The 14,729-nt window shown below is 45.9% G+C and overlaps 1 protein-coding gene across 6 annotated transcripts in view; it reads left to right on the top strand.

Moving 5' to 3' along the window:
- LOC143837292 (B-cell receptor CD22-like) overlaps positions 1-14,729 on the top strand; it is a 40,709-nt gene that overhangs the window by 11,176 nt on the left and 14,804 nt on the right. For all 6 annotated transcript variants that reach the window (XM_077336929.1, XM_077336928.1, XM_077336925.1 and 3 more), the window contains 4 exons: positions 3,273-3,542; positions 7,988-8,251; positions 9,316-9,582; positions 14,005-14,271. In XM_077336929.1, the coding sequence (XP_077193044.1) occupies positions 3,273-3,542; positions 7,988-8,251; positions 9,316-9,582; positions 14,005-14,271 (1,068 nt within the window). The remainder of the gene's footprint in view (positions 1-3,272; positions 3,543-7,987; positions 8,252-9,315; positions 9,583-14,004; positions 14,272-14,729) is intronic.

The following is a 14,729-nucleotide window of genomic DNA, read 5'->3' as shown; positions in this document are numbered from 1 at the left end:
AGTTGGAAGGGCCATCTAGTCCAACCCCCTGCTCAATGCAGGATCAGCCCTAAGCATCCTAAAGCATCCAAGAAAAGTGTGTATCCAACCTTTGCTTGAAGACTGCCAGTGAGGGGGAGCTCACCACCTCCTTAGGCAGCCTATTCCACTGCTGAACTACTCTGACTATGAAAATTTTTTTCCTAATATCTAGCCTATATCGTTGTACTTGTAGTTTAAACTCATTACTGCGTGTCCTCTCCTCTGCAGCCAATGGGAACAGCATCCTGCCCTCCTCCAAATGACAACCTTTCAAATACTTAAAGTGGGCTATCATGTCCCCTCTCAACCTCCTTTTCTCCAGGCTGAACATTCCCAAGTCCCTCAACCTATCTTCATAGGGCTTGGTCCCTTGGCCCCAGATCATCCTTGTCGCTCTCATCTGTACCCTTTCAATTTTATCTACGTCCTTCTTGAAGTGAGGCATCCAGAACTGCACACAGTACTCCAGGTGTGGTCTGACTAGTGCTGTATACAATGGGACTATGACATCTTGTGATTTTGATGTGATTCCCCTGTTGATACAGCCCAAAATGGCATTCACCTTTTTTACTGCTGCATCACGCTGCCTGCTCATGTTTAGTTTACAGTCCACAAGTACCCCAAGGTCTCATTCACACACAATGTTACCTAGAAGCGTATCCCCCATCCAGTAGGCATGCTTTTCATTTTTCTGACACTTTACATTTACATTTTACATTTACAGAACTTTACATTTATCTTTATTAAATTGCATCTTGTTCTCATTTGCCCATTTTCTCATTGTGTTCAGATCTCGTTGAACTCTGTCTCTATCTTCTGGAGTATTTGCCAGTCCTCCCAATTTGGTGTCGTCTGCAAACTTGATGAGTAGTCCTTCCACCCCCTTCATCTAGATCATTAATAAATATGTTAAAAAGTACCGGACCGAGCACCGAGCCCTGAGGTACCCCGCTACTCACCTCCCTCCAGTCTGATGAAACACCATTGACAACAACTCTTCGAGTGTGGTTCTCTAACCAATTTCCTATCCACCTAACTATCTGAAAATCCAGATTGCAGTCCTTCAATTTATCCATCAGAACATCATGGGGAACCTTATCAAAAGCTTTACTAAAATCCAAGTAAACGACATCAACTGAATTTCCACGATCCAGCAAACCTGTCACTTGGTCAAAAAAGGAAACCAGGTTGGTTTGACAGAACCTGTTGGAGACAAATCCATGCTGACTTCCTTGGATCACCAAATTGTCCTCAAGATGTTTGCAGATCACTCTCTTTAATATCTGCTCCATTATCTTACCCACAACAGAGGTCAGACTTACTGGTCTATAGTTTCCTGGGTCATCCTTCCTCCCTTTTTTGAAGATTGGGATAACGTTTGCTCTCTTCCAGTCCTCCGGGACATCTCCAGTCCTTAAAGAGGTCCCGAAGATGATGGACAAGGGTTCTGCAAGTTCTCCGGAAAGTTCTTTGAGCATTCTCGGGTGCATTTCATCTGGCCCAGGGGATTTGAACTCATCCAGTGCAGCTAAATGTCTCTCCACAACCTCTCTGTCCATGTCAACCTGCCACCCAGACACTATCTCTTGGCTACTGCCATCTCTAGATGTGCCTAAACATTTTGACCTGTGGGAAAAAACAGATGTAAATAGGTGCTGAGCCTTTCTGCTTTCTCTGCATGCTCCATTAGAGTTTGTCCATCTGCACCCAACAGTGGGCCTATTGCCTCCTTTACTTTACGTTTGCTCCTCACATAACTGAAAAAATATTTTTTTGTTACAATGGGCTTCCCTGGCCAATGTTAGCTCACTCTCAGCTTTGGCCTTTCTGATGATTGATCTACAGTGCCTAGTAACCTGTAGGTACTCTTCTTTAGAGCTCTGTCCTTCCCTCCATTTCCATCCATTTTCCTTTTCTTTCTTAGTTCCTCTTGAAGTTCTCTGTTCATCCAAATAGGCTTCTTAGAGCCCCTGCAGTGTTTTCGTCTTTTTGGGATAGTCATTGATTGAGCATGCAATAGCTCTTGTTTGAGTAGCGCCCACCCTTCACATGCTCCCTTCCCTTCCAGCATTCTCGTCCATGGTATGACACTCATCATGTCTCTGAGTTTATTAAAGTTTGCCCTATGAAAATCTAACATCCGCGTCTGGCTACAAGCTTCCTTGGCTCCCCATCTCAAAAGGAATTCTATGAGGGCATGGTCACTTCCCCCTAGGGTCCCCACCTCCTTCACCTCATCCACCAACTCTTGCCCGTTGGTCAAATTTTAATCTAGATAGGCTAAAATGATTTAGGAAAAGGTGCGGAAGGAGAAAGTTGAAAAAGATACCGTACACCTGCACGCAGTATATCCCAGGCATGTGCATATGCAGTGTCCTGGATATATATGAAGGCATCTGCTGTATCATTAGAAGACTGTTACAGCTGAATTTTTGTGACAGACACTATGGTTAATTTTCTTTTGTGTCAACATTGTTTAACTCTTCTGGTTGGATATTATCTCTATCAGTTATATAAGCAGCTAATTTATTTTCTCCTTCTCACTCCTATTCTGCCACTTGTCAGTCTTGATCCATTGTACCCTCACTAAATCTACAAAAAGCAGAATGATCTATTTAAAATAATATGTAATTTTAAAAACCTGTGGTCAAGACAGTTTCCACCAAAATATCTGGAAACTATTGGTTACCAGTGGTTACCATTGTTTTCAGCAATGGTCTGGGTAATACCAAAAATAATTTGGGGTATTTGATTACTTAATATCAGAGTACACATCTCAGGTCCCCAGCCTGCCCCCCCACCTTCATTTATGAGGGACAGGTTCAGAAGTCGAACTTAATCATCAAGTAGTTCTTATGGATCAAATGTTGTGCAATGCAATTTTCTCAGATGCTCCCTCCCCCCAGGAAGAGAAGGCATGTGTGCCCCTCAACATATCCCAAAGGGCATCACATTTCAAATCAAAATGCTTGATAGACATAGCCAGGAGAAGATCCAGCTAGTGCTTCCAATTGTTTGAAAAGGTTAAGGGAAGAAAAGTGGTATGCGGATTTTGCATGTGACTATTTGTAAATGTGTGGCATATATAATATGGAAATTGAGTTGGTACTATAGTAATGCATGACCACAGAGGGCATCAGTGAATTCTATGATAGTTTTATTTCTAGGACCTAAAACCTAGGTTCTTCCTGTACATTTTTATACACCTTACATGATTTATGTTCCTTTTCCCTGATGGTTTCTTATTTCAGATGCTCCTAAAGATGTTCAGTTGATATCTTCACCTGGAACGGCCATTCGAGAGGGAGAGACACTTTCTATGGAGTGTACATGCAGTAGGAGTAACCCAGAGGTTTCTGAGTATTTTTGGTATAAGGATGATCAACTGATGGAAGAATGGGCAAAAAACAAAAATATTGAATTTCAAACTGAAAGAGACCAGCATTCCGGTGCTTATAGATGTGAGGCTAAGAACAGTGTTGGGTCTGAGAAATCAAAAGAAATCCATATAGATGTCCAGTGTAAGTTGATTAAGATGGTGCAATTGATGGCATATTGAATGTTTGAATCATCAACATAGCAGTAGTGGTCTCTATTTCTGGTACACTTTAGCCAAATATGGCTGAGTCAGAGAGCTTATACAGGCATGTCTGCACACTACTTGTTCTAGTGCTATGTTAATCTCAAGCAAAAGGATTCTGGCTATCACAGAGTAATGCAATTAATTGCACAGGGGGCATGATCAAGCAACCTCTTTTTCATCTAGGAATGCCTCAGACTATGGTAGAATGGTCTCTGGCAGTTTGCTAATTTCCATGATATCTTTCAGCTATCTTCCCCACAACTGTGCCCATTTTTTTCCTAATTCCTTCCCTCATTAAATCACCTGCTTGTTGTTTCCTTATCCTTGTGCACCAGATCATCAAATCCATTTTTAGCAAAGTGACTTTGCTACAAGAAAACACCCATTCAAGTAGGAGTGCTCATGTTGCAGCTGCCTGAGAACACTCTTTCTGAATTACCTCACCGTGGAGGTTTCCCTTTAACTCAAACAAGGTTTCTTTGTCACAGACTTTGTAAAGCCATTAGCTGGTCTCCATTCCTTTATTTCACACTGGTCATTAGTTCAAATGCATTGTTTTAGAGACTAACTGTCCAGTCTTGCCCTCAGGATACATTTTTAGCTATTTGAACACCACTGTAGAATTGGTCTTATAATCTACAATATGCACCCAACCTTGCATCCTGGTTCGTCTGGTGCTTTTCTCATCTTTATTAGACTTCTTCATGTTTAAGGAAGATAGATATCAAGCCTTTTCTGACCCAAAATCTTTTCTTTCTTCTCATATGCTTCTTTAGTTTAAATAGCATGAATGTATGTTAGGGACTTCTGTTGTTCAATAAAAACCCCTTTAGGTTAATTTTTAAGTTTGCCTTTGCCTGAGATCCCCCCTCCCCCTTGCCTAGGTGGAAAAATCTTGCGGGTTACCTCTTTTGCTCAGCAAGTCTCTTGGAATCGCTAATTCCCACATTATATATTCAGGAGACCAGTCTATTTTAGGCAACACAAGTTTGTGACACTAGATTACCTTTTATTTATTTAATTATTCATACAATATGTACCCCACCTCTCATTGTGATGTCTCGGGGTAGTGTCATACTCTTCCATTATCCAGTTCTTCCCAGATAAAGCCAATGATTCTGAGGGAAAACCTGCTTTTCCCTCAAGGAAGTGGTGGATCTTGTAATGGTCATAAATGAAGAAGAGTTGGTGATAAGAAAGCCAGTCCAGTGGTGGCCAAAGTAAGATTTGAATTGATACAGCTAACCATTTAAATTCTTCGAGGAGGCTGGTATATAAATATCTATAAGACCGCCCCGCGGTACACTGCGCCACATAATAAATAAAGGAGTAAGGGCTCTGGGGGAGGAGTTAGGGCAGGACCCGTCTGGGATAAAAACTCGGAGAGGGCCAATCAGGGGCCAAGTGGCCAATTGGGAGGCATGCCTCCCTATTGGCCACTTGGCCTGACCCGGACTCCACCCACAAACTCTGCTCCCAACATTGCCGCAACATGGCCGCCCGCCTGCTGAGGAGCCGCCACCGCCACAGACGCCCGACGGTAGGCCACTCCGCGGGGGGGAAGGAGGCTTCTGCGGCCCCAACGATGCCGTTGTGCTTCGGGGATGGTGGGCGGGCGGCAGCCGGCCTTCTCTCGCCGCCGGGATTGGCCTCGCCGCTCCTGGGGGTGAGAGAACACCGTTTTGGGCCTCGGGGAGGAGGGGCGCGGCAGCCAGCCTTCTCTCACCACCGGGAGTGGCCTCGCCGCTCCTGGGGCCACAGAACTCCGTTTTGGGCTTCGGGGAGGGTGGGGGGGGGGCGGCAGCCAGCCTTCTCTTGCCACCGGGAATGGCCTCGCCGCTCCCAGGGCCAGAGAACGCCATTTTGGGCTTCGGAGAGGGTGGGGGGCGGCAGCCGGCCTTCTCTCGGCCCTGGGAATGGCCTCGCCGCGGTGAGGCCGCTCCCGGCGCCGAGAGAAGACAGGCTCCTAGCGCCCATTTTATTCAGACATAAAATGGGCTTTATTTCTAGTAATAAATTAATAATATGTTACATGTGACCAATGGGAAATCTTTTACAGCTTGGTGCAGTCAAGGGGACAACATGTCAAAATTCTTAATACAAAGTTTTATTCTTCTGTACTTCTTAGAGCCCCTGCTCTGTGTTCTCATATGTCATTGATTTTCACCCTCTCTTTCTATGACATTCTATCCCAGTCATTTTATGTATGGCGCCAGATTGTGTGCGCTGCCGCCATGCCATTGCGGCAGGGCACAATGCCCCGCTGTTTCCCATGAATGCACGGAAGCGGGGCATGCTGGGTTGCTCTGGCATAGCTCGCACGCGCATGCTTTAAGCTGGGGCTAAGAGGCCCGGACGAGGTAAGTGCAGCAGAGCAGGCGGGGGAGGTGGGGAGGGCTGGGGGGAGCGGGGATCCGGGGGGCAGGGGGTCACCCCTGCCAGCTCCATGCCACCACGGAGCCCGCAGGGGCGTGCGGTGTCCCTTAAGCGACAACGCAGGTCGAGGCTGGGCGGCCTGACAGGCCCGGTGCTGCCGATTATAGAATCATAGAATCATAGAGTTGGAAGGGCCATCTAGTCCAACCCCCTGCTCAACGCAGAATCAGCCCTAAGCATCCTAAAGCATCCAAGAAAAGTGTGTATCCAACCTTTGCTTGAAGACTGCCAGTGAGGGGGAGCTCACCACCTCCTTAGGCAGCCTATTCCACTGCTGAACTACTCTGACTGTGAAAATTTTTTTCCTGATATCTAGCCTATATCATTTTACTTGAAGTTTAAACCCATTACTGCGTGTCCTTTCCTCTGCAGCCAACAGAAACAGCATCCTGCCCTCCTCCAAGTGACAACCTTTCAAATACTTAAAGAGGGCTATCATGTCCCTTCTCAACCTCCTTTTCTCCAGGCTGAACATTCCCAAGTCCCTCAACCTATCTTCATAGGGCTTGGTCCCTTGGCCCCAGATCATCTTCGTCGCTCTCCTCTGTACCCTTTCAATTTTAACGACGTCCTTCTTGAAGTGAGGCCTCCAGAACTGCACACAGTACTCCAGGTGTGGTCTGACCAGTACCGTATACAATGGGACTATGACATCTTGTGATTTTGATGTGATGCCCCTGTTGATACAGCCCAAAATGGCATTTGCCTTTTTTACTGCTGCATCACACTGCCTGCTCATGTTTAGTTTACAGTCCACAAGTACCCCAAGGTCTCATTCACACACAGTGCTACCTAGAAGCGTATCCCCCATCCAGTAGGCATGCTTTTCATTTTTCTGACCCAGATGCAGAACTTTACATTTATCTTTATTAAATTGCATCTTGTTCTCATTTGCCCATTTTTCCATTGTGTTCAGATCTCGTTGAACTCTGTCTCTATCTTCCGGAGTATTTGCCAGTCCTCCCAATTTGGTGTCATCTGCAAACTTGATGAGTAGTCCCTCCACCCCCTCATCTTGATCATTAATAAATATGTTAAAAAGTACCGGGCCGAGCACCGAGCCCTGAGGTACCCCGCTACTCACCTCTCTCCAGTCTGATGAAACACCATTGATTATGCACAGCGCCAGGCCATCGCAGCCCCAGCTTACCTGGGAAGCTCCAGAAGATCCCGTGTTCGCTTAACTCAGGTCTTCCAAAGCCCTGGGCCAGGAGGCAACCGTACTCACGGTGGCAGCGTGCGTTCTCGTTGATTTTAACCAAAGCCCTGGTGCCACCAGTGGGGGCCTTATGGCCCATGCATAATGGGCCCCAGTGAAGTTCCTTCCTTCCCCAAACCCACATTCCCCAGCTTTACCCTCAGATCTCCAGGAGTTTCCCACCCATAGCTGGCAACCCTTACCAAGCAAGATATAGAAATCACCCGTCTTATTATTTTCCACAATACTCGTAGCATCAGGAAACAGCAATTAATAACACTGTTTCCAAGTGAATGGAATGAACCCCATATATTAGTGACAGAACATTAACCTGAATGTTAAACCCAGTTCTTTGCAAGTCTGTTGTGTGTCATGTTTCACGGCAATAAACCTTTTTATCATCTCTCAAATTCCATAAATGATCTCACAACAGGATGGATTAATCTGGGAAATAAGTACTCTACCTTCTAGAAACAGATCAGAGATTTTGAACCCAGATACAAAAATTCAGATGATTCCCAATCTGTTGTGATACCTTTCATGGTATCTCCAAATCTGTTGCCTCTCTTTTTCAGATGGTTCAGCTTACTCTTCTACTGGATGCGATATTGGTACATTGTTATGTTTCTTTGTCCAGCATTTGTCCTCTCCTGTCTCTCAATGGAAATAGAGCTCTTTGGTCTTGCAAGAACTGTCAACAAATACTTGAAGGAGGATTCCTAATTTCAGCATCTATGTATTCTGCTTAGATCCACCTAAGGAGGTTGAAGTCCAAAGAAAGCCCATGCAGTTTATCAAAGAAGGTGAAAAAGTGGAATTAAAGTGCTCTGCTAAAGGAAATCCATGGATCTTCAGTTACACATGGTATAAACTTACACAGGCAGGTGTATTCCGAAAAAGCTTTCAGTTGCAATTCAATGCAATTCAGGTTGAAGATATTGGCACCTATTATTGTACAGCCGAAAACAAGCTTGGAAAATCAGACTCTCCACCAGTCACTCTGGATGTTCTTTGTAAGTAGCAAGAAATGCAAGAAGTGGAGCATGCATGAATGTGATATGTTTGGTTGTTTGAAGGAAGCAGATCACGTACAAGGGATCAGCAAAGTGGGAATTGTTTTCCTCTCTAGACCTGCCTGGTTACTCACTCCTCCTTACATCACTTGTTATCTGTAGCTGGAAGTGGGCTGGTAATGTATGAGGCATGGTGTCCAATGCAGCATATACAGAAATGGGTTGTCTTCATCATTAGTCAATTGCTTGGGAAAGCAATGTTTGGGGGAAGCAATGATAATAACAGCCTGGGTGTTTAATTTTCCAAGATCAGTTCTCATGAGTTCAGGAGATACTTGAGAAAAAGACTCTTGGTTACTTAGTCATTGGTTACGTGTGTTTCATTACAGTCAATTTCTTTTTCAAAACCAGGCTGAGAAACACCACGTGAATTGTGGACGGTTTGTACAGGGTATAGATCAAATAACTTAGATTTTTGTCATAGCATCTCATTCTAAGAATTGCTTTTCTTTTAATCTCTGCTACTATCCGTACTCTACTGCTGTATGTACATAATGCAGCAAGCATACAGCATGAAACGGTTGGTCCATAGTAGGGTAGATCATAGAATTGTAGAATAACAGAGTTTCAAGGGGCCTCCTGGGTCATCTAGAAGTTGGTAGAAGTTGGTGGGTATGTACTTACCATGAGGGATTGAGGAGATCATGACAGCATGAACATATCACTTCTGGCATGAACTGTTGGAACTGTTGACATCGCATCAGGGTGATGCTCTGGTGAACATCCCAGAACTCCTAAAGGCAAATTCCACAATGCCCATGCTTCTGTGTTGTGCCGGAAATGATGCCATTGTGTCAAGTAGGTATCTGCTGTGGCTGCACCTACCTTTACTAAACAAACATAGTTCTTTCTTTCAAGGTGGTAGTAGGAACCGATGTTCAACATTGACTTTTTGGGATTGAATCTTGACAATGCCTGGCTAATCTTCAAGTATGCACCTTCACTGCATCATCCTCACCCTCTCGCCTTCTCCATAAAGAAACACACTGATCTGATTTTTCCAGATGCTCCCAAAGACGTCCACCTTGCCATTGAAAATGACCACCGTCCCATAAAGGAGAAAGACACCGTCAGACTAAACTGTTCGTTCAGCCACAGTAATCCACGTAATCACATCTGGTACATATGGCATAAGGATAAATCAACTCTATCCAATCAAGAACGCTTGCTGGTCTTCACTGCAGAATTAGAACATGCTGGTAATTTCACATGTCAAGTCTGCAATACCATAAAATGTGTTTCATCTCAGCCAGTCTCTGTGGATATACACTGTGAGTAACTCCACTTAATGTACTTCTTGAAATCCCTGAAACCCCTTTCACTGTTAAATAGAAAACATTCACAGCAGGTGGGAGGGAGAGAACAGGAGGAAAGTGTTTTCAGGCACCGAAGCCTGATCTGGGCAAGTGCATAGCTCAGGAACTCCCCTTCTTATTAATGTTGCAAGTGCAGGGAACCACAGGCAGAGCACATGGCAAAGCCAGTGTGCAAGATAAAACACTGCCATTCGGTGTAACATATGCAATACTACGATCCCCTCCAGGATTGACTTCTGTAACCCACTCTACATGGGCCTACCCTTGTCCTTGACCCTGAAATTGCAGCTGGTGTAAAATGCAGCAGCCAGGATCTTCACTGGAAAACCTTGGAGGACCCATATCCAGCCTGTGCTGAGGCAGCTGCATTGGTTGCCAGTTGCATCCCAGATCAAGTTCAAGGTCTTGTATTTGACCCTTGTGGCCCTTTGCCTGATGCTCCCTGTAGGGCCTTGCTTTCTGCAGGTACTGACCTGTTGGTGATTCTGGGTCCATGAGAAGCTTGCCTGGCCTTGACCAGGGGCAGGGTCTTTTCGGTCCTGGCCCCGACCTGGTGGAATGAACTCCCAGAGCTGCTAAGAGCCCTGCAGGAACTTTCTCGTTTCTGCAGAGCCTCTAAAACGGAGCTCTTCCGACAGGTCTTTGATTGAGACCAGGGCATGGGTGATCACAGGATGTAGGATCTTCTCATCCAAGAACATTTGGCACCCGTGGGGACTGGGACCCTGAGGTGCTGATGGAGAGGGGGACATGGGAAGTGGAGGAGGGGCTTTTATTTTTCTCATTGCCAGAGTAGGTTGTTATTAGATTTTTATGGGATTTATATTTTACTAGTCCAAAAGCCTGTGTTGCATCTAGGAATGCAATGGGTACTAGCAGTGGGCTCCCTGTACAGCGTGTGCACTGCCCTACCTGAGTACGCTACTGGCGGTACATCCAATGTCCCCACTGGCAGCTGGCCTGCAGGGCTAGGTAGCAGCCGGGTCGGGTGGCATGGTGTCCTGGGTACCATAGGAGTATCAATTGCTTTTCTTTTGGTTTAGGTTTGGTACAGTATTGAATAGGCACTCATTGGTTGCTTATCTGTGACTGCATTCTTGTGGCATAAAGTGGGCTATAAGTACCAAAGATTAACAATGTCACAGTGTCAATGTCAGGAACTTTTTTAGGATGCTTGTCTTGATTATGGTCAATCAATAAAGAAAAGAGTGTCTGCTCTAGATGTTAGTAGTGATTTGGACTCCTCCTTTGAATCCAGCTACAATTTCCCTATCACATGGTATAGAAGTCAAATGTTTTATAACATGGAATTTCATAAAGGATTTATGATGTGAATTGTGATCTGTCATCTGGTTCGAATTACACAGGAAGATCATTCAAACCAAATTATTTTGGAGAATTTCATGGTATAGAAACTGATGATAGAGTACTGGGGGGGGGGAGGGTAGACAGGACCAATTATGGGTGTGCAGAGGAGAGGAGTGCTATTGACTCAGCAGGATTCCAAATCTGCACATGACTGCTTGGTTTCTTATTAGTTGTTAGAGGGGTGGGTTAAGAGGGTGGGCATGGGTTGGTATGGGTTGAGTGGATGGGTGCTTAGATTTAATCAGTACAGCTAAGTTTGTTTCAGTGGTTGGGACTCAGTCTCCCTTTTTGTGCTCTGCTGTAGACAGCCTCAGTCTGTTCCACCTGTGGGCACCCCTGGTGGGGTTACCTATGGAAGTTCTGCAGATGGGTAGAAATGGGGGTAATGGGGAAGGGACCCTGCCCAGGGCAAAGATTCCAGTTATTCTGGGCCAAGGGAGATATAGTGATGGGAGGAGATTCAATAATAGGAGGGCAGTGAAGTACATAGGTCCAATAAGTCAGTGGGTTTCCTATGGCTGGTGGCCTGGTCAATATATGCGCTGCCCTTCAAATCTTCATCCCATCCCCAGAATTGGGGGAGAGAGGGCTAGAGTGGAACCATTGTTGATGCTTTGCAATTCCAGGTCAATTAACAAAAAGACCTCAACCTTGAGGGACTATTTCGCGAAGGACGAGGTTGACCTGGCTTACATGACTGAGAGCTGGGTGCGGGAAGGCAAGACAGTCACCTTGAATGATCTGGCTCTACCCAGTTTCTTGGTCCTACATCAGCATCAGCTCTATGGTAGGGGAGGAGAGGGTATGGTGATCCTGGTCTGGGAGACCGTTCCCTTCAGCGCTCTCCCTGCACCATTGATTCTGGAGGTTGAATGCTTCAGTCAAGGATGGGAATCAGTGGCAATCTGGGTGGTGTACCGCTCATCTACTTCACCCTCGGATTCCCTGCCAGGCCTGCTGGAGGGGGCAGCTGTTTGGACATTGCATTACCCCAAATTATTGATTTTGGGGGACTTCAATGTCCATGTGGGCATGCTGTCTCCAGGACTTGGTTCTGGATCTGGTGTCTGCCATGGAGATAGTTGGGTTCTTGTAATTTGTTGCCAGTCCTTCCCATCAGGCTGGCCATACCCTCTATTTAATCCTTTGTTCAGGAGTAGAGGTAGATCTAGTGGTGAATAACATTGTTCCATGATCAGACCACCATGCCCTGAAGGTCTGAATAAGGATACCACCCCCTCCCCGTTTTGGTGACGGACATATTTTAATCTGCCCATGGAGACTTATGGAATCCGAGAGATTCCTGAATGCCCTGTGGGACCCGATGCCCTCCAGCGTCTTGTTAGCAGCCATTGTGGAGGACTGCCAGTCCTGTCTAATGGCTGCCTTTGATGAGATTGCTCCTTAGTGCCCTCTCAGCCTTCACCTCAAACAAGCTCCTCAATGTTCCGAGGAGCTTCAGGAAGAGAGAAGGAGGTGAGACAGCTAGAGCGAGTGTGGAGAAAGACTCATGACGAGGTGGCAAGGACATCGCACGGTTATGAAGACATATGATGTAGTGGTGAAAGTGGTGAAGCATGACTTTTATGCCATGAAAATCTGTCTGCTGGCTCTTGACCGGTGATACATTTTAGGGTAATTAGGCTTCTTACCACCTTTGAGGAAGATACCAAAATATTAGTCAATTGGATTTGCACTGTGAGGCTTTAAGGAACTATTCTATGGACAAAGTCTTGTCACTCTGCAGGGATCTACCTGCCATGTTTGATACAGATTGTGCACTGGAAGCTCTGTGGCCATCATGGGAGTTAGTATTTGATGGCTTCAGATGGCTCTCATTAACTGAAGTGGACAAATTTCTGGGGTCAGTGTGGGCAACCACTTGCTCCTTGTATCCCTGCCTTTCTTGGTTACTCAAATTGGGTCACCAGCAGATGGGTGGTCTGTTAAGGGAGATTGTGAACCTCTCCCTTAAGTGGAGTGGTGCACACTGTCTTGAAAAAAACATTGCTGGACCCGGAATTCTACCAGCTACCATATCTCATACTATGTTTCTGGGAAAGGTAGTTGAGTGGGCTGCAGTTCCTGGCATTTTTTGAAGAAACTTCATCCAGTCTGGCTTTTGTCCTGGCCACAGCGTGGAGACTGCGCTGTCTACCCTGATGGATGATATCTGGTACAAGGTGGGCTGGGGAGGTTCAGCCATCCTCGTGCTTGTAGATCTATCAGACATATTTGATGTGGTCGATCACAAGTTGTTGGCCTACTGCCTCACCGGGGCCGAGATTAGGGGGGACTGTGATGAAATGGCTGGTCTCCCTTCTCCAGAACCAGACTCAGGGTGTTGCAGTGAGGGAAATGTTGTCTAGCCCCTTTTTGCTCCCATGTGGGGTACCACATGGGGCGATACTGTTCCCCACACTTTTTAATATCTGTATGCACCCTCTAGCCCAGCTAGTCCTGGGCTTTGGGCAGGGGCATCACCGATATGTGGATGATACCCAGCTTTACCTCCTAATGGATGGACAGCTAGACTCCCCCCAGAAACATTTGCCAGTTGTTTGGAAGCAGTGGCTGGATGGCTCAGGCAGAGTGAAACTCTACCTCCCCAAGACAGAGGTCCTGTGGCTGGGTAGAATGGGACAGGACCAAGAAGCACATCTCCCCTTCCTGGACTGAGTCCAAATGACATCTGCACCAGTTGCAGGGTTTGGGGGTGATCACTGATGCCTCCCTCTCAATGGAGGCTCAGATCATGAAAATAGCCCAAACTGCGTTTCTCCATGTGTTCCAAGGATGGCTACTTGTGCCAAGGATGGCATGCTTAGGGCAGAGAGCTTGAACAGAATGTTAAGCAATGTGTTAAGCCACAACTATGTTGTATGCCCTGGATTTGCAAATTGGAATAGGCAAGGAGAGGTGTGCACATATTTTTTTTTCTGAATTACCATGCCTGTGTATGTCCAGTGTCCTCATGGAGTATTTTGTTTCTGTTCCCTCTCCTTACAGATGCCCCCAAAGAGGTCAAAGTTGTGCAAGAGACAAAAAATCCAATTCACGAAGGCAACTATGTTATATTGAGGTGTGAAGCAACAAAGGCAAACCCCAAAGTTGACAGCTACAGATGGTACAAAAATGGGGAGCCACATCCAGATTCTGTAGCTGATCAGCTGAGCATCTATCATTTGACTTCTGCAGATTCTGGCACATACTGGTGTGAGGCCACTAACAGTGTGGCGATTTCCCGCTCCCAAAAACTCACACTGGATGTCTATTGTGAGTAAGAGCATGAAAGGAACTTAGAAACAGGCTGACAATAAACCTTGAGAATATTATTCTTTTGCTCTAGGCTCTAGGAATCAGTCCTACCTATTTTACTCTTAAGGGCAATCCACTGATGTTTTGGTGTCTTAGAATGGCTCTGGCCCCCAATGGCACATGTATGGTTCAAATAGGAGCTGGTGCTTTGCCCTAGAATTGAAAACTCCTTGTGAACAAATGAGATTTAGTGGTTTAGTTGCTGGATTAGGAGGATGGGGCTGGGTTCAAATCCCCACTCTGACATGGGCTTATTATTGCCTCCCGGTCACAGGGTTGTTGTAAGAAAAAATGGGGAAGGGGAAATGCACTGAGCTTCCTTATCATGAAGAACACAAGCAATTTGATTCTTGGCCTAGTCATGGACCGTTTATGCACTGGAGGTTTCATGCCGGGCTGCAGGTTGTCCCACCTCT

This window comes from Paroedura picta, chromosome 5, assembly GCF_049243985.1.
Source record: "Paroedura picta isolate Pp20150507F chromosome 5, Ppicta_v3.0, whole genome shotgun sequence".
NCBI lineage: Eukaryota > Metazoa > Chordata > Lepidosauria > Squamata > Gekkonidae > Paroedura > Paroedura picta.
This window is presented reverse-complemented; position numbering and strand designations above follow the sequence as displayed.